The following is a 19071-nucleotide window of genomic DNA, read 5'->3' as shown; positions in this document are numbered from 1 at the left end:
CTATGAATAAAAAAGCCACACAAAAATGTAATATGTAAATGATAGTTCTTAGAGAAATATTCATTAATCATGTGTTTTTAAAATATTGTTGAACCTAAACAAACACAGTGCTGGCTTAGCATTGAGGTAACGACTGGCACCAGTCAGGCTTGTCAACAAAGAATTTCTGTGGCACAAGGCAGACTTCAAACAGGCACAGGTAGTACAGTTAATATTTAAGAGATGTTAAGTAAACTCCCAGTAGGTCTCTCCTTGCCTCCTTCCTGAATACAACTTCTAGAATAATCTACTTAAGTACCATTGTCATCTCACTTCCATGGTTAAAAGGCTCCCTTGCCTCCCTGTTTTGTTTCTTTATTTGAGGCAGGGCCTCACTCTAGTCCAGACTGACCTGGAACTCACTCTGTAGTCCCAGGCTGGCCTCAAACTCACCACAATCCTCCTACTTCAGCTTCTAGGGTGCTGGTACTAAAGATAGGCACCACCATGCCTGGCTCTCCTCCCCTTCCCCACCCCCCCGAACTTTTTTGTTGTTTTGTTTGTCTAAAAGAGGCTTATCACTCAAAGAATCACTGCAAATAGAATGAATTTATTTGATAAGTGAGGCAGAGGAGATGCTGAAAAAGAACAGACCATGTATGGCCTTGAATTCCATGCTAAGCAGGCTGGGCTTTCGTGTGTTTGTAAGGGGAAGCTGGGAAGGACGCCATGACTTTACTGCTCAGATCCTGAAGATGCCTTTCTCTTAGGGTCTACTTTCATTCCTTGGCCCATTAAAGGAGAGACAGCTAGGCCATGCATCTTAGAGAAATTGTCCTCTAAAGTAAATATGCAAGCAGAAGGAAGGGTATGTTTGACATTTGCCTACAATAAGAACTTTGAAAAATGAGTAACCATGACAACATGATGTCTTGATGATGGAACTGAGCAGGGAATGAATATTCTGATGCAAGCAATGTTGTGCACACTTGTGCACATCTGACCTGACAAATATTTAACCATGATGGACTTGTGAACCAAACCAAACAGGGTATTGCTAACACAGTGACAGGAAAATTCCTAATCAATGCTACTCTGGAAAAGATGGTATAATGCAAAAGGATCTACTAATCAGCTGGTACACAACAGTTACCTCTGTCATTAATCCAGTCCAGAATGTTTTCAGACCATCAGAGAGAGGAAACACTATCACCTCTGATGAGGATTGTGGCTGCGTTGCAGTGTATGGCAGTTGGCTCAGTAATTGCCTGGGTAAGGGAAAAAGCTAAGCTATCACCACAGGTCATAAACATAAACTATTGGGAATAGTGCTGCACTGAATTTGGATCTACAGTTGTCTCTATCGTATGAAGACTTCAATAGTTTTCTGAGGAGCCTCAATACTGATTCCCAGAGTAGCTGCACTAATCTGCATTCAAAGCAGAAGTGTACATGGTTCTATATTTCTTACATCTTTGCCAGCATTTGTTATCTTGATGATCGTAACTCTAGGCTGAGGGTGACTCTCAGTGTGACTTTGATTTTCAGTTCCCTGTTTGCTAAGGATAATTGCTGTGTGGCTATTTACTCAGAGCTGAAGCAGGGAGGGGGCCACACAGGACTCACAAAACAAGAAAACCCACCGGCCTGAGAAAGTTACGAGAGTCCCAAGGACTCTTCCTCAAGATTTCCTGAGCAGTAAGCGATGCTATGGGAGTGGAGACTCTGGGGTAGAGCTGCCTGCAAGTTAGGCGGAAAGTTCCAGGGATGAAGCAGGAAGGCTCAAGGAGGGGCAACGTCAGGCAGGAAAGGATAATGAAAATGATACAATATGCCTTGATAAGGTGAAAACACAGAAATCAAAGGATTTATCTATCTTTTCTCAAAGCCTCCCAAGTTTGTTCATTCTTTTAAGGCCTGTGTAGATACTTTTGTTTGTCCTAAAAATAGCCATGGCCTTCTCTGCTCCCAGATACACACATAACCCCCTTCCTGTGAATGAGGTCCTCGCTCAGCGTACTTCCTCTGTGAGGCCTCTTCTTACCAGCCCATCACAACTAACAAGTATTGCTTCACAGTCACTATGTGCTAGGCTCTAGAGCTATTGCAGAGAACACCACAGACATTTGCCTGCACAGAGCCTTGCAATCTGTCATAAGGTGTCTTCCATATTTTTTTGTTTGACCTTTTGCTATATAAACATTTTTTTTTCTGCTTTGTCATTTTGAGGTAGGGTTTTACTGTAGTCCAGGCTGACCTGGAATTCACTACATCGTCTCAGGGTGGCCTTGAACTCACGGAGATCCTCCTACCTCTGCCTCACGAGTGCTGGGATTAAAGGCATGCGCCCTCACACCTGGAGCTGCATAAACATTTTGTTTGCCTATTTCATGTGTGTCTCTGTAATGGCACAGACATTGTCCACATTCACCACTGTATTTTTTGGTACCCAAACATGTAATTGTGTACAATTGATATTCAATAAGAATATGTGGAATGGATGCTAGATGGTTATCTTTGAATGTTTGAATCCACTCGTGTGGTAGAAGATTATTGCCTTACTAATCCAAGAGCAGTCAAAAGAAGGCAGAAGAAAAATCAAATGTAGACATCTCTTTGACTGCACTGGTGACAAGCAAGGGGGATAGATGATGTCCTGATAGGAAAACTAATCTAAGGCCAGGTGGCTTATTTTAATAGAAGAAATATTAATGTGGTGGATGTGAGCTCTATGCAGGAAGACAATTTGTCTAATTCATTACTACAGCCCTATTGCCTGGTTCCACACTTTGTATGTGATCAGTGCATAATGTATTTGCATTGTAAAATGACTGCCTTAAATCTGAGGCAGAGCACCAGGGAGAGAAGGAAGTTGAATGCACTAGGGTGCTGGGGTGTGTGTGCTTACACAGCAGAGCACCTACTTTCCAGCACAACTGAGGGCCCAGGACATGTATGGCAACTTAAAAAGCAAAAGCTTAGAGGAAAGGAAACTGAGCAAATTCCAGTGTGGTTAGGAACAAAATTAAAATCTTCATGAGTCCTCAGTCTGAAAAGGAACAAGGTATCCTTAAGTTATTCCAAGTAACAAGGTTTGCTTTTTTTTTTTTTTAATTTGTTGCAAAACAAAGATTTTTTTACACTTTTTAACTTTTTTATTAACATTCATAAATATAAACAGTATATCATGATTGTAGTCCCCTCCCACCACTCTCCCCTATTCCTTCCCATTTCCCCCCTCCACTGAATCTCTTTTTCTTTCCAACTATTCTCTCTTCTATTTTCATGTCATCAGGGTTTTTTCCTCCTGGTATTCAAATCTTCTGTTGGTAGTGTCAGGCACTGTGAGGTCATGAATAGAAACAAAGATATTTTTATCTAAGTGTTTAGAATAATATTTATTTTCTAAAAGTTTTTTGTGTCCGTTGACAAAAATGCCAATTTCAGAAATAACCTAGAACTCTCTAGAGTAAATATACACAGTTTCTGGTTTGCATAGGTCCCATACTAACAATAGCTTGTCTATGCTTTTTATTTGCTTTTTTTATTGCTTTAGAAAAGAATCATTTTATTGAGTACACAGCAAGGGAGCAGAGGGCTGGCACGTAAATGGAGTACTGCCTGCTTGCCTCTGCGTTTTTTCTTTTTTCTTTTCACTTCATAAAGAATTGGCAAAAGGACTCTCCATCCTTCCACTGTGACTGCCCAAGAACCTCAGAGCTCAGGCTCTGTAACTAAGAGCTGGCTTCTTAACATTTTCACGTTTAGACTTGTCATACTTACCATTTTACTTGAACCTCAAAGCTGCCTTGTTAATGTTACAGGGATTGTTTTACAACACCATGTGAACTAGAATAGTCTCATTCCCTTTTTGCAAGTACAGTCTCAAGTAACCAGAAATACTGGGTTACAAAAGCCCAGAAAAGAAGATTTCAGGAGAGGAAGTGGTCACTATGCTAGAGGTGACTGAGACATGAAGTAAGAGAAGGCCAGAAAAGTGCTTCAGATTGGCCATGAGTGATCGTGCTCACAAGCAGAGGAGCAATTCAGGAAGAATGCATTGACTAACGTCGTAGGAAGAGGATGTTCCACAGAGGGTGTGAAATTCCCTCATACAGTTTCTCTTCCTTAATACCTAATACATTAGGTAGTTTTCAGTTTAAAATTAAAATATAGGAGCTGGAAAAAGACTCAGTGGTTAAAGGCAGGTGCTGGAAAACCCATATGCTCAGGTTCTATTTCCCAGCACCCACCTAAAACCAGATGCACAAAGTGGTGCATGTGTCTAGAGTTCATTTGCAGTCACAAGAAGTCTAGTACTCCCATTCATTCTCTCTCTCTCTTTCTCTCTCGCTTGTTCTCTCTATCCATCTCAAATTAATTAATTAATTTTTTAAATGGTTAAGATATAATGCTAATAAAAATTAAAAAAATAGGGCTGGAGAGATGGCTTAGCGGTTAAGCGCTTGCCTATGAAGCCTAAGGACCCTGGTTCAAGGCTCGGTTCCCCAGGTCCCACGTTAGCCAGTTGCACAAGGGGGCGCACGTGTCTGGAGTTTGTTTGCAGAGTCTGGAAGCCCTGGCGCGCCCATTCTCTCTCTCTCCCTCCATCTGTCTTTCTGTGTCTGTCGCTCTCAAATAAATAAATAAATAATTTAAAAAAAATTATAAAAAAAATTAAAAAATATTAAAAAATATAAATAGTCAGGTGTGGTGGCACACATCTTTAATCCCAGCACTCAGGAGGCTGGGGTCGGCAGATAGCCATGAGTTTTAGGTCAGCCTGAGCTAAAGAGTGAGTTCAATCTGAGCTAGAGTGAGACTGTGCTTCATAAAACAAAACTCAATAAATAAATATACATTCACCAATAGCTTCCAGAACAGGAAATGAACAAAACGCAGTTTTCAAAGCCAGTAGTCAAAACCATAAACAAGTCACTTACTCAGGAACAACCACAGGGATTCTACTTCGGGAAGAAGCTCAAAATCTGGCTATTTAGCTATAACTTATCTATTTTCTACATGGTGATTTTGTAATAGGATTATAAAGAATTTAAGATTTCTCCACTATAATGGCACTGATATCCTAAAGCCTAAAAATACCTAAGTATGAGAGCAGAGAGATGGTTCAGTGGGTAAACCATTCCCCACTTATGCTGAAGAACCTCATTCTATCCTTCAGACCTCACGTAAAAATCCCAAAACCGGGCTGGAGAGATGGCTCAGTGGTTAAGGTGTTTGCCCGCAGACCCTAAGGACCTGAGTTCAATTACCCAGTACCCACATACAGCCATATGCACAAAGTGGTGCAGTAGTTAGATGACGTGGTACACCCATTCCCTCTGATGATGGCTTAGTGGTTAAATGCTTCCCAGTGAAGCCTAAGGACCTCAGTTTGAGGCTCGATTCCCCAGGACCCACGTAAGCCAGATACACAAAGTGGCACATGCATCTGGAGTTTGTTTGCACTGGCTAAAGGCCCCGGCACGCCCATTCTCTCCCTCCCTCCCTCCCTCCCTCTCTCTCTCTCTCTCTCTCTCTCTCTCTGTGCCTGTTTCTCTCTGTCTCAAATAAATAAATAAAAATAAACAATAAATAAATAAATATATAACCTTTATTAAAAAAAAGAAAAACAGCAAAATAAGAGGTGTTGTTCTGCATTTGTTTGTGTTCTTAATGATGATGTACCGATGAAAGTCCTGAAGATTTTGAAAACATATCAGTTAAAGTTCTCTAAATTCTGAAGACATGCAGAATAACTAAAACTGAAACAAGATTTCGATTGTAATATGAAGGAACCATAGAATTTTAGAGCTCAGAGCTAGGCATGGTGGTGCACACTTTTAATCCCAGCACTTGGGAGGCAGAGGTAGGAGGATTGCCATGAGTTCGAGGCTACCCTTACACTAATTCCAGGTCTGCCTGAACTAAAAGTGAGACCCAATCTCTCGAAACAACAGCAACAACAAAAAAGAATTTTAGAGCTCATGTGCATATTGGAGATATCCAGTCTTCAATTTTGTTCGAAGCTCATAGAGGAAAGAATGACTTGGCTTTGGGTTTAAATGTTTAAACGTTTATTTATTTATTTAAATGCTTATTTATTTGTTAGAGGGGCAGTGTGGGGTGGGGAGACAATGGTCACACAGGGTCTCTAGTGAGTGCCAACGAATGCCACACACATGCGGCCACCATGTGCATCTGGCAGGACCTTCGGCTTCAGAGGCAAGTGCCTTAACCACCAAGCCATCTCTCTAGCCCGGCTCTGGGTTTATATCGGGTCTTGATTCTGCTACTCTGTTTGGTTCTATACTTTTTCGAGTTCCCAAGGATAACAAACCTTTTTCTTATGGGTTTTTACAACTTACCTACTTTTCAACTTGCCATTGTAACTAGAGCATGAAAATTACCTTTCTTAGTAACATTGGTTGTCACAAAATTCCTCTGACTGGGCAAGATGTAAAAAAAAAGTCATACTTACCATGCCTTCCCACCTGATAAGGTTTATGAGTAGAGTCGCCTCTGATCTCGGCCGCCATGGTGCAGCATTCGTTGAAAGCTCTGACACAGCGTGGGCCGATTTTAACTCGCACCACTCGCTCCTCACAAGTTTCGTGCAAATTGAAATTAGCTCCATCATAACAACATTTCTTCAACACTGGGTGTTTGTATTTAGCAGCTGGAATGGAAATAATACAAGTTCTCTTGATCAGCAACCGAGTCACAGCATCCAGACAGGAGTGGCCCCCTAACTCACAACGGCCACACCTAGGTGACTGGCCAGGCTGTATTTGGAACCTCTCCTGGGACAAGGAGAATGTGACCTCACCAGGTGGTCCACTTCGACCCTCTCTACATGGTTGCGAGGCTCCCTGCAACTAAGCTAACCCTACTTCTAAAACTGACACTTGGGGCTCAGTGCTGTTTGAGTGGAATAACTTAAAGATCCAAGAAGCTGTCAAATATTTGAAGATGGCAATCATTACCATATAGGAATTTCCCTCCAGAAGCCAAATACCCTCCTTTATAAGGATTTCTGTATCTGATGCCGTGTGTAGACCATTACCAGCGGCACCATCTTCCTGTAAGCGCTCAGCACAGTGAGCTGCTTCCTTTTCACTTGATTTCAATGCTTAGGGCTAGAGTAGCTCATACAGAATTGGACTCTGGTCATTGTTTCTAAAGTGATTATAATACTACAATAAGCATGATTGTGGCCCAAACTCAAGTCACAGGTTCTCAAATCAAGGAAGAGTAATTTAAATAATTCCTACTAAAGTTATCATCCAAAGAATAAACTAAAATGCTAATAACTACACAAAATAGAAGAAACAGACTTCTAGGTATGCACAAGAGTTCATAAAATATCAGATTTTATTAGAGTAAAATGGAAGGATATCATCTTAATTGATAGATTAAGTTTTTAGGGAGGATATATTTGTGTAAAATAAATATTAATGCTTTAGTTTTTCAGATAGAAATAAACACATTTTTCCTGGATTAAGAAAATGGCCAGTGGAGGTTAGGTAAGCCAAGCACATACATATCTTCATTTTCACTCATTCTGTTTGAATTATATAATGTTTTATTTATTATATAAGATTATATAGTATTTTATTTTCTCCGGTCTTTGAATGAGATGTTTTTATAATGATATTAAACTCCAAAAAAAATGTGTGTGTATTGTGTGGGACATCTGGTTTATGCATATTGGTATGCAGATGCGTGTGTGTGTGTGTGTGTGTGTGTGTGTGTACATGTGCGTGCGTGTGCAAACAGGGTTCTCTTCCTCACCCCAGAGCTGACAATCAGCAACCCCAAGTGATTCTCTGCTCTCTGTCCCCCCCATAGCACACACTTGGGTTACAGAGGTGTGTGGCCACTTCCAGCCGTTTACATGAGATCTGGAAAGTTGAACCAGGTGGTCTGTAGGCTTAGAGGTCCTCGAGTTTAAGTGACAAGTGATCTTAACTATTGAATTATATTCCCAGCCCGCATAAAACTTCATTGTGTGTGTGGGTATGTGTACGAGTGTATTGTGTAGTGGGGTATGTGATATGCGTGACGTATGCATGTGGGTTTAGATGTGCACACTGAGTTAAACTTGGCAGTCTCCAGCAGAGAGGCCTGAATGCTAAAGCAGCAAGTGCCCTTAAGTACTGAGTCCTTGCCCCATTCCCACATTAAACTTTTATAGAGTACCATGTTCACGTATTTTCTGTTCCAAAATTAGTGATGGTCTGAGAGCCACTCTGTAGGTTTTATCTGTTAAAAAAAAAAAAAAAGACAAAGAAAAAGGTGTGAAAAGGGGCATCAAATCTTTAAAAGCAGTTCCATAAAAAGTAGAATTCTATTTGGCCTCTTGTGCTCCTTTCTGCCATTCACAAGTCATCCAATAATGCATCTGTACAGTTGGGCATCATGACTACACTTTGGACTGTGCCTTGTTTTATCCTAGTGGAGCTCAGGATCTAGCATCTTATTATTTTATCTGAATTTGGATTTGAATCCTGCAAACTTTTTGAACCAGTGATCTCAGTGGACTACCTAAATAAATTAAATATTTAGTTAGATAATGCACTTTCTTATTAGCTCTTTGAGCTAGATTATTGCAAATATAATTATAAATATTGCTGTGTCAAGTATAATTATAATCATAACACCACAGAAAGAAGGTGTTTAAGATATAATCTCTGCCCTTGGAGAGCTCATAATATGGTAATATGGGGCTGAGACAAGATTTATATAAGTATTAGAATCTTTTTATTTATTATTTTGAGGCAACAAACTGGCCTTTTTTATGACTGAGAGAAAGAGAAAATTGGTGTGCTAGGGCCTCAGCCACTGCAATCGAGCTCCAGATGCATGCACTCCCTTCTGCACATGTGTGACCTTACATGCTTGCATCACTGTGTGTCTTATGTGGGACCTGGAGGGTAAAACATGAGTCTTTGGGCTTCTTAGGCAAGTGCCATCTCTCCAGCCCTAGAATCATTTTTTTTTTCAAATAAATGTCTTTAATGAGGTAAACCTCATTAAAAACACATATGCAATACATATACAAAAATACATATTTAAAAGAAAGAAAATAGGGCTGGAGAGATGGCTTAGCGGTTAAGCGCTTGCCTATGAAGCCTAAGTTCCCCAGTTCGAGGCTCGACTCCCCAGGACCCACGTTAGCCAGATGCACAAGGGGGCGCACGTGTCTGGAGTTCGTTTGCAGTGGCTGGAGGCCCTGGCACGCCCATATTCATTCTCTCTCTCCCTCTCTCTCTCTCTCTCTCTCTTTCTCTCTCCCTCTTTCTCTCTATGCCTGTCTCACTCTCAAATAAATAAATAAAAATAAACAAAAAAAATTTAAAAAAAAGAAAGAAAATATATACTAACAAACATGTGCATTAGTAAAGATTTTTTTTATATTTTGGTTTTTTGAGGTAGGGTCTCACTCTAGTTCAGGCTGACCTGGAATTCACTATGTAGTCTCAGGGTGGCCTCAAACTCATGGCAATCCCCCTACTTCTGCCTCCCGAGGGCTCGGATTAAAGGCATGCGCCACCATGCCCAGCCAATTATTTCATTTTTAAATCAAATCCTCTTGGATTTCTTTAAAGATCTCTGGTGAATTTAAGTACAGTTCACGTTATTAACAACTGGATTAACAATTATTATATTTTATATAGTTTATATAATATTATATAATATTAACAATTGAATCCTCTACTTGTAAACCAAACACATCGGTTTAGCTTTTAACTCCTTGGGTTTTGCTTTTTGTTTTGTTTTGTTTCTTTAAACCACCACACTTTTCTTCAAAAATAAAATGGATAAGAGGGAGAGGGAAGGGAAGTGGCTAGGGAGAGAGAGAATTCACCATGTAGTCCAGGAGCCCATGTGGGAGAACAAACAAGGGGCCTGGAAACAATAAGGTGAAAGGGGTTTTTCTTTTTTTTTTTTTAATTAATTTATTTATTTGCAAGAAAAAGACAGAGAGGAGAAAGAGAGAGAGATAGAAAGAGAGCTTGGGCATGCAGGGTTTCTAGCCACTGCAAACAAACTCCAGACACATGCACCACCTTGTGCATTGGGTTTTACATGGGTACTGGGGAATCAAACCTACGTCCTTAGGCTTTGCAGATAAGTGCCTTAACTGCTGAGCCATCTCTCCAGCCCAAAAGGGTTTTTTTTTTTTTTTTCTCTAAAAGGTGTGCATTTCCAAAGAAATTAAAAGGCCATAAAAACTAAAGTATTTAGCTGCATTTAATTAAAAGTGCCTAATCGGTACCTAAGCGATCATGCAAAAGTCAACATTTAGTCATGTCAGTTATTACTTATGTAGTCTAATATAATGGGCTTTTAAGTTGTGCTGGGCCATTGTGTCATTTTTTTAGCCAGCATGACGGATAGCAGTGCATAGTTCTCATTCCTTCTGCATAGAAAAGAACTTAACCCTCAGTGTCTTCTACATTAAGCTTTCAGCCATATACAATAAAGAATTTAATAACATGCAATTTTATCTTTGCATCATAGTTGTGATCATTTTATATTTGCAATGTCATTTGTGGTCAGAAAGTACGTGCTTTAAGTCCTCCATTCTAGATCCAAAACTTGGGGAACTGTATCATTCAGTCAGTTGATTGTGATGGCCTTGTGTTCTTTTACATTGGACAAGAAGGAGAACAATATATCTGTATGGATATATGCAGAATTAAAAATGCAATTCTGAAATATTCAATAACTAAATTTGTTTTCCATAAAACATCTAGTTTATTGTATCCAATTTACATATTACATTAATCCGACAAATGTTCTAAAAACAATGTTTAAGCTATTTTAGTTCTAGAACTTCTTTCTCCCTCAGGACATAAAAAAGTGTGATCTTATATTAACCGTATATAACCTCCTGTGATTTTTGCCTTATTAAACATTGTACCTTATTTTATTAAATTGTTCTATTGGAATCCCCCCAAAAAAACTGCAACAAAGAAATATCCCTTCCCACCCTGGCGGTCAGGCTGCCAGAGCGGGAGAGACATAGTCTTGGCAGCATGGGGAACGAGGCATGGATTTGTGAGCAGCCCAGGAAGGAGCTGGAGGGAGGAGAACTGTTTTGAAGTTTTTTGGTTTTTGGTTTTTTTTGACATAGGGTCTCACGCCAGCCAGGCTGGCCTCAAACTCACAGTGATCCTCCTACCTCAGCCCCCATGCTCCCTAAATTTTATATCAGTACTGTGCAAAGCTCTACAAAGAAAACCACATTAAAGCCAGTTTTACTAAGAGCACAGGGTAAAAGCAGAATGATCAGTAAGCCTCTTAGATTTTATTCTCTTCTTTCACCCATACTGTTGTGTACCTCAAATCCTTCCTCCTGCTATAATGAATTAGCCCAATAGCACGGAAGTGAAGAGGACAGATTCTGAGTTCAAATCTTCAGCCCCACTTTTGCTTCTTCCACATTCTGATGTTGCCTTTAGTAGGATGCTTAACCTCTTTAAACCTTAGCTCCTTTACTGGTAAAGCAGGAATACTAGTTTTTCCTCATAGTGTTGGGGTAAGAACTAAGAGGACAAAGCTCTTTTGCATAGCTCAGCAAAAAATAAGTCACAACTAAAATGCTTATTACTATCATCAATCTATGACTATTCATCTAGTTTCTAATCTAGTTGCTGGTTAGCTTAGACTATCAAGCTTTACATCAATGACATATCAGGGGCCAGATCAATAAAATTTTGTACCAAAGGTGTGGCTTATTAATTTTTTTAAATGTTGACTGTGACAGACAGTGAACAAGTATTGGAACAAATAAGACATTGATTTTGTAGAGAAGAGAGCAAAAATGGTTATGTAAAATCCCAGGGGTGGCTGGGTGTGGTGGTTGCATGCCTTTAATCCCAGCACTTGGGAGGCAGAGATAGGAGGATTGCTATGAGTTTGAGGCTATCCTGAGACCACATAGTGAATTCCATGTCAGCCTGAACTAGAGCAAAACCCGACCTCAAAAAAAAAAAAAAAAAAAAAAAAAGAAGGAAAGAAAGAAAGAAAGAAAATCTCAGGGGTATAAAGTACTGTAACAGACACTTGTTTAGCTTTGGGGAAATAGAGGGGAGAAGATGAGGATGTGGCTCAGTGGTAGAGCACTTGACTGACCTATGTGAGGCTCTGGCAAAGGCAGAGGGAGGGAGGGAGAAAGAAAAAAAAAGAAGGAAGGAGGAAAAGATATTTGACGCATCAAGGGAAGTCAGGGCAAGTTGTAGTTCACAGGGCCCTGTGCAGAGTCCACATGTCAGGATGGCACCAGTATGAGTTACTAAGGAAAAGGAGGGCCAAGAATGCACCATGCAAAGGTAGGAGCACGCTGTGTCAGACCCCATAAAGACGTGAGGATTGTGGAAAGAAACTGAACTGAGGCCACTTTGACTTGAGCCCACAGCTGGGCGGAACATGGCAGGTCAGGAGTTCGACTATAGGACTACATAGATACGAAAGATTCTAGAAAATATTCAAAGTCTACAAACATTTTTAATCCTTCATTGGTGTATTTAATCTGAAGATCCTCAAAGTACTGTGAGTATAAGAACATTTAGGATAAAGATTTAAACCATCAAACTTCCCTATACAGGATAAAGGATTTTAAAGGTTTTTATGAGCAGAGACACTTGTGTACCAAGTATCTTCTTGGAGTCAGATGACACTATTCAGGCAATGGCATCCTGTTTAAACTGGTAGCAATGTTCTCACTCTTAGGTCTTTCCTTTCTGAGCAATCATAACAAGACAGAAAATAAAATTGGTGATTGTCCAATTTACTTAGCAATTGTTCCATAAACTAAAAATTTAAGTGCTATTTAAAAAATATAAAATATAAAAGTCACTAACAATTAAGTTCCTTTTGAGTGGAGCAGAAGTCTGTACTCAATTTCCAGTGTTAAGGGTTCTATGATACGTTGTCAATTAGCCCCCAAGAAAGAAGCATCATGCACCTTACCTGCCTGGTGAGGCATAGTCACGGTCCTGTTTGTGTGGATGAAGAGAGAGCCATTGTCATAGGTTACCGGCACTTGTTCTGATACTGAAAAATGCTTTGATACAACTTCCAAGTACACATATGGAACTGAGCTTTGTCCTCCAGACAATTGTCTGGGTTGTATCTGTAACAGAAAACATTACCGGAGTAAGCATAATAATTCTAAGGTTATAAACCATGTTGACTTTCTAATAAAACAACTGATATTTCATTAGAACCTGAAGTGAGCTGGTTAATTTCATTATATAAAAAGTGATATAGCCCAGCACTCTTGAAGTCAAGTGACAAGTATTAAAAGTTCAAGGCCATCCTGGGCTACACAGTGAGATGCTCTCAAAAGACCAAACAAATCTCCCCCCGAAACAATAAAATTGTAAGAGGAGCCATGAGAGTAAATTAATTTTGCCAAAAGACTTCATTGTCTAAAATTATAATGAAAATTTAGCTATAAGCAACCAAAAATTTTTTTTGTTTCATTTCCTAAATTTAGTTCAGATTTAATAGAACTAATGCTGTAGCAGCTCACACTGAATAAGCTTATGCATGAATGCATGTTCTCCACTCTCTCCATAAGACATCCTGGCTGATGACCACACACTTCTGCTCCTATGGTGGAGAAACAATGTTTATGATTTAGGTATGTAATTATAAGTAACCCCTTCACATCCAATGATATGGGAAGTTACTACAATAAGAAATGTAATGACAAAAAAAATATGTTTGTATGAAAATTTAGGCTTTGCAGTCTGGAGAGATGGCTTAGCGGTTAAGTGCTTGCCTGAGAAGCCTAAGGACCCTGGTTCGAGGCTCAATTCCCCAGGATCCACGTAAGCCAGATGCACAAGGTGGAGCATGCATCTGAAGTTCTTTTGCAGTGGCTGGAGACCTTGGCATGCCCATTCTCTCTCTATCTATCTGCCTCTTTCTCTGTTTGTCGCTCTCAAATAAATAAATATAAATAAATAAATAAATAAAATAAAAATTTAGGCTTTGGAAACATGGGATAAAACTAACTGCTGTGGGATTAGTAAAGTGTGAGATAATTGTAGAAATTTGGAAAATATAATAAAGATCTATAGATTTTCTGCAATAAGATAATTTATAAGTTTATAAGTGTCTTTAAATTCTTTCTCCACATTTATTTAGTTAGTTTTTAGTTTCTTGAGGTAGGGTCTAGCTCTAGCCCAGGCTGACCTAGAATTCACTATGTAGTCTCAAGGTGGCTTTAAACTCATAGCAGTCCTCCTACCTTTGCCTCCTGAGTGCTAGGATTAAAGGTGTGCAGCACCATGCTTGGCTGGTTTCTCTACTTTTGTTGTTTTGGAAGGTTATGGGTATTTTTGAACAATATGCAATGGACCAGTGTGCATGTTCATATTTCTCTATTCTTGTAATGACAATTTTTATAGAAAAGGTATTTCCAACTCATCTCTCAATATTCACACATCACCACAATATTATACTCTAATAAGAATGCTAACATTGGGCTGGAGAGATGGCTTAGCAGTTAAGCGCTTGCCTGTGAAGCCTAAGGACCCCGGTTCGAGGCTCGGTTCCCCAGGTCCCACGTTAGCCAGATGCACAAGGGGGCGCACGCGTCTGGAGTTCGTTTGCAGTGGCTGGAAGCCCTGGCGCGCCCATTCTCTGTCTCCCTCTATCTGTCTTTCTCTCTATGTCTGTTGCTCTCAAATAACTAAATAAAAAATGAATAAAAAATATTAAAAAAAAAAAGAATGCTAACATTTGCGTGCTTGGCTCAAAGAGCCAACACAACTCTGTTTAGAATTTTCCATTTTACTCAGATTATTATTAGATACTAACAGTCATCTAATGATTACAAAATAATAGAATGGTATAAATGAAAAAAATTTCTAAATTATCAACATCCAAATTTATATACTTTTAACAAAATAATCTGTACAAATATAAAGAAATTGAAGGTTAAGTACATACTGTCAACATTGAAGAGTTTTGGAACTTATTTTCTGGGGATAAATTAATAAAGCCTAAAAAGTAACTTAAGTTTTTATCAGGATAACTTTTTATAAAAACTGTCACATTGAATGCCTCAGTGTACCCATAAGCTTGAATTGTAATATTTTCAGATGTTCCAACATAGAATATTTTCGGTGCTGAAATGATATATCTGTTGAAACAAACAAACCAAATAAAGCACAGTTCCTTTATATGACATATTTTCTTAGGCTTATGTATTTTTAGTTCACTTGACATTAATTTTTAAATAGGCTTAAGCTTCAAAGTGATATTTAAAACTAAAAATTTATTTTGTGATCTATCATAATTTCAGCAAGTTTCCAAGAAGAAAAAACTTGCAGTTAAAGCCGGGTGTGGTGGCGCACGCCTTTAATCCCAGCACTCAGGAGGCGGAGGTAGGAGGATTGCCGTGAGTTCAAGGCCACCCTGAGACTCCATAGTGAATTCCAGGTCAGCCTGGGCTAGAGTGAGACCCTACCTCGAAAAGCCAAAAAAAAAAAAAACAAAAACTTGCAGTTAAGTCATGAGGATTAACAGAGCTGGGTATCTGATTTACATAGCAAGGTAACAATAGCATCTACCGTGGACTACCAAAACCAAGAGGGTCCTAAAGTGACGTTGACTGGAGCATGTTAGTATGGGCATTTTATGCTCTTTTGATTGGAAATTTGAATGATCTAACCACTTCTGTACATTGTTGTAAGTAGTAATCCCATGACAGTGGTCATGATAGCCACTTACCAAATGCAAATGGCTCCAAGGCTTTCTCATTGAGACATGAGACTATTCACCCATTTGGTACTTTCAGGAGAAAGTTATTTTCTTTTATTTAATTTTTATTTTTTTAAGGAAGTTATTTATTTTGGTTTCTCAAGATAGGGTCTCACTCTAGGCTGGGCTGACCTGGCACTCGGTAGTCTCAGGATGACCTTGAATTTATAGTGATCATCCTACCTCTGACACCCAAGTGCTGAGATTAAAGGCATGTGCCAACACGCCAGGCTAGGAAAGTTATTTTCAAATTATCACAATATGGTCATGGAAGATGGCTCAGTGGTTAAAAGACATTTGCCTTCAAATTAATGCTATCTGTTTAATTTACCATTTCACACTCATCGCAGGAAACACACAGAATAAAATGAAGATAATTTGCTTCACTTACGTTTGTTCCTGTCCCCAACTTTTCTCCAGGAAGATTAACAAACAAAGTATTTTCCAAAGGCCCATGGCTTGAGATGGCATAAAACCATAGGTAAAAACTCTTTGCAGTTAATTTCCTTTTAAAACAAAGCAAGCTAGAGTAATTTGGTTAAATTAGTTCTCTGGTTAATTATTAATGAAAGGGATCTCCAAGTAAGAAAACTAAAATCAGAACGAAACACCCCATCATGCCCAGAAATAAAACAATAGGTATTTTATAGGAATTTATACCCTAGGGACTTATATTTATTAATACTAATAAAGGAACTCTAAACATGGAGTTTGACACAATGAATAAAGACTCAACACTAGAAACCAGGAGCCACATTGCCTTTGGCTTTCTTCTCTTGACCAGGTCATTTGCTCTGATGTTGCAATATGTTTGAGCATGCCTGCCTATGCTAGTCACTTTTTCCTCACTGTGACAAATAGCTGTGAGAAACGATTTAAAGGAAGAAAGAATTATTTTGTCTAATGGCTTCAGAGGTGTGAGTTTGTGGTCACTTGTCTGCACTGCGTTTGGGCCCTTGCATAGTGTCAAAGAATATAATGACAGGGACCATGTGGTGTAGCATGTGGCTCACCTCATAACTGGATACGAGAGAGAGAAGCAGGGCCCAGGGACATGATATCCTAAAAGGCATACCCCAATGACCTCCTTCCTTCTAGTAGATTGTATCTTCTAAATATTTATCACATGCCAAAAGGACGTCAAATTATGAGTCCAAGATAGAGAGATTGCTCAGTGATTAAGGCGCATGCTGGCAAAGCCTGACAACTTGAGTTTGATTCTACAGTATCCACATAAAGCCAGAAGCACAAGGTGGTACATGCATCTGGAGTTCATTTGCAGCAGCTAGAGGTCCTGGCATGCCCATATTCTCTCTCTCTCTCTCTCTCTCTCTCTCTCTCTCTCTCTCTCTCTCCTCTCTCTCTCTGCTGAGCATGGTGGTGCATGGCTTTAATCCCAGCTCTCAGGAGGCAGAGGTAGGAGGATCACTGTGAGTTTGAGGCCAGCCAGAGACTACATAGTGAATTCCAGGTCAGTTTGGGCTAGAGTGAGACCCTACCTCAACCTCCCCCCACAATAAAATGTTATAAGTCTATCAGTGGAATGATACATTGATAAGTCAGAGCACTTCTGACCTAATTACTTCCTTAAAGCCCCATCAGCTCGCAAGAAGGCTTTAACATGTAATCATTTGGGGGATATTTCAGATTCTAGTTATGATGGTATCACTGAAGCACCCTACTTGTTTCTGATTAAAAAAAAAAAAAATTCCTAAATTTGTCTTCCTGGAGTAGGTCATAGAAGAAGTCAAGAAGAGAATTAGAAAATACATTGAGAAAGACTAGGGGTAGAAGTCAAAGGTAGAGAACAAGCCTACCATATGTGAGGCCTTAGGTTCAATCCCTACCGTGCGCACACAAGCAGTAGAAGAATAGCTGGCGTGCCTGGTGATTTAGGGTAACAGGTTTTATAATTAACTTTTGTCTTGGTAAGTTCAATGAGAACAGACATAAGGTCTAGCATACACAATAGGAACATGCCCCAGAACTTATCATGAGCTAAAAACATCTTGATTTTTCTACTCAGAGCCTGAAAACTCCCTTCTCTTAGGATCTACCTGTGTTCCTCATTCCATTAGAGGCGAGACAGCTAGTGTGTGTGTGTGTGTGTGTGTGTGTGTGTGTGTGTGTAACGAAGGGTCTCACTCTAGACCAGGATTACCTGGTATGCACTCTATAGCCCAGGCTGGCCTCCAATTTATGGTGATCCTCCCACCTCAGCCTCCTGAGTGCTGGTATTAAAGATGTGTGTCACCACGCCCAGCTCCCACAATAGCAACTCTTAAAAAAATAGCTAGCTGCTGTGTGTGGCGGCACACACGTTTAGTTCCAGTACTCAGGAGGCCAAAGTAGGAGGATTGCTGTGAGTGCAAGGCTAACCTGAGACTACATAGTGAATTCCAGGTCACCCTGGGCTAGAGCAAAACCTTACCTCAAAACAAACAAAGAAACAAATAAACAAAAAAAGGCTGACTATGGGGCTGAGCATATCACTCAGTGGTAGAGCACTTGCCTAGCATGCACAAGGCCCTATAATCCCCAGTACCATCACCAAAAAAGAACATATGTTATATACATTTAACTGTGACAGTATTTGATTTTGATGGTGTGTAAAGTATGTGTCATATAGCTGCAAAGGCAGATGATGGAAGTGCATAAGTAGGGAACAAACATTCTGATGCAAGCAATGTTGTGAACATTTGTACACATTTGATCTGACAAATATTTAACCATGGTTGAGTTGTGAACCAACTGAAACAAGATGTTGCTGACACAGTGACAGGTAAATTCCTGATCAATTTTGCACTGGAAAAGATGATATAATGGAAAGCGATCTAGGAATCAGCAGGTACAACAGGTACCTCCATCATTGATCTAGTCCAAAACATTGTCAGACCAGCAGTGAGAGAATGCTCTCACCTCTGACGAGAAGGATTGTGGCTGCGTTGTAACATATGCCCAAGTATCTCAGTAACTGATCAGGTGAGGAGAAAAGCTAAACTATCACCACAGGTATATGTAATATGGCATCAGCCTTTCTCCCCAGGTATCAAACATTAGGCCACAAAAGAATAATTTGAGGTTCATGTTTGGTCTTCATTCTTATTAATGGACTCACGTTATTACCAAAGAATAAACACAGAGATAAAGATTTAGAGCTAAATAAACTCTTCTGGTCAAATTTCACACTGTTATCAGTTGTTATGTAATTTAGCTCACAAAATTTGGCATTCTGAAATGCTGAAAATTTTTCCTATCTTGTGACAAATAGAAAAAAAAAAATAGCATAGCCGGGCGTGGTGGTGC

General features: G+C 39.6%; 1 protein-coding gene across 1 annotated transcript; it reads right to left on the bottom strand.

Annotated features, from left to right (window-relative positions):
• Positions 1-3262: 3262 nt before the first annotated feature.
• Positions 3263-16236, bottom strand: LOC101605251 (complement C5-like). The gene is made up of 6 exons (XM_045131918.1): positions 16157-16236; positions 14953-15145; positions 12961-13123; positions 8182-8244; positions 6461-6658; positions 3263-3321 (listed from the first exon to the last, which is right to left on the bottom strand). The coding sequence occupies exons 1-6, from the start codon at positions 16234-16236 to the stop codon at positions 3263-3265; spliced, it is 756 nt and encodes a 251-aa protein (XP_044987853.1).
• Positions 16237-19071: the final 2835 nt, after the last annotated feature.

Source organism: Jaculus jaculus, chromosome 1, assembly GCF_020740685.1.
Source record: "Jaculus jaculus isolate mJacJac1 chromosome 1, mJacJac1.mat.Y.cur, whole genome shotgun sequence".
Taxonomy (NCBI): domain Eukaryota; kingdom Metazoa; phylum Chordata; class Mammalia; order Rodentia; family Dipodidae; genus Jaculus; species Jaculus jaculus.
Note: the sequence above shows the minus strand (reverse complement) of the source record. Positions and strands in the feature narration are given on the sequence as shown.

What these genes read in the sequence shown, in the direction of transcription:
- LOC101605251 (XM_045131918.1), bottom strand. Translation starts at nt 16,236, where the DNA reads ATGCCATCTCAAGCCATGGGCCTTTGGAAAATACTTTGTTTGTTAATC. An exon ending in GACTATGCCTCACCAGGCAG is followed by an intron (nt 8,245 to 12,960) that starts GTAAGGTGCATG and finishes TTTTTTTAACAG; the next exon opens with ATAAAACCTACAGAGTGGCT. An exon ending in ACAGAAAATACGTGAACATG is followed by an intron (nt 6,659 to 8,181) that starts GTACTCTATAAA and finishes TTTCCATTCCAG; the next exon opens with CTGCTAAATACAAACACCCA.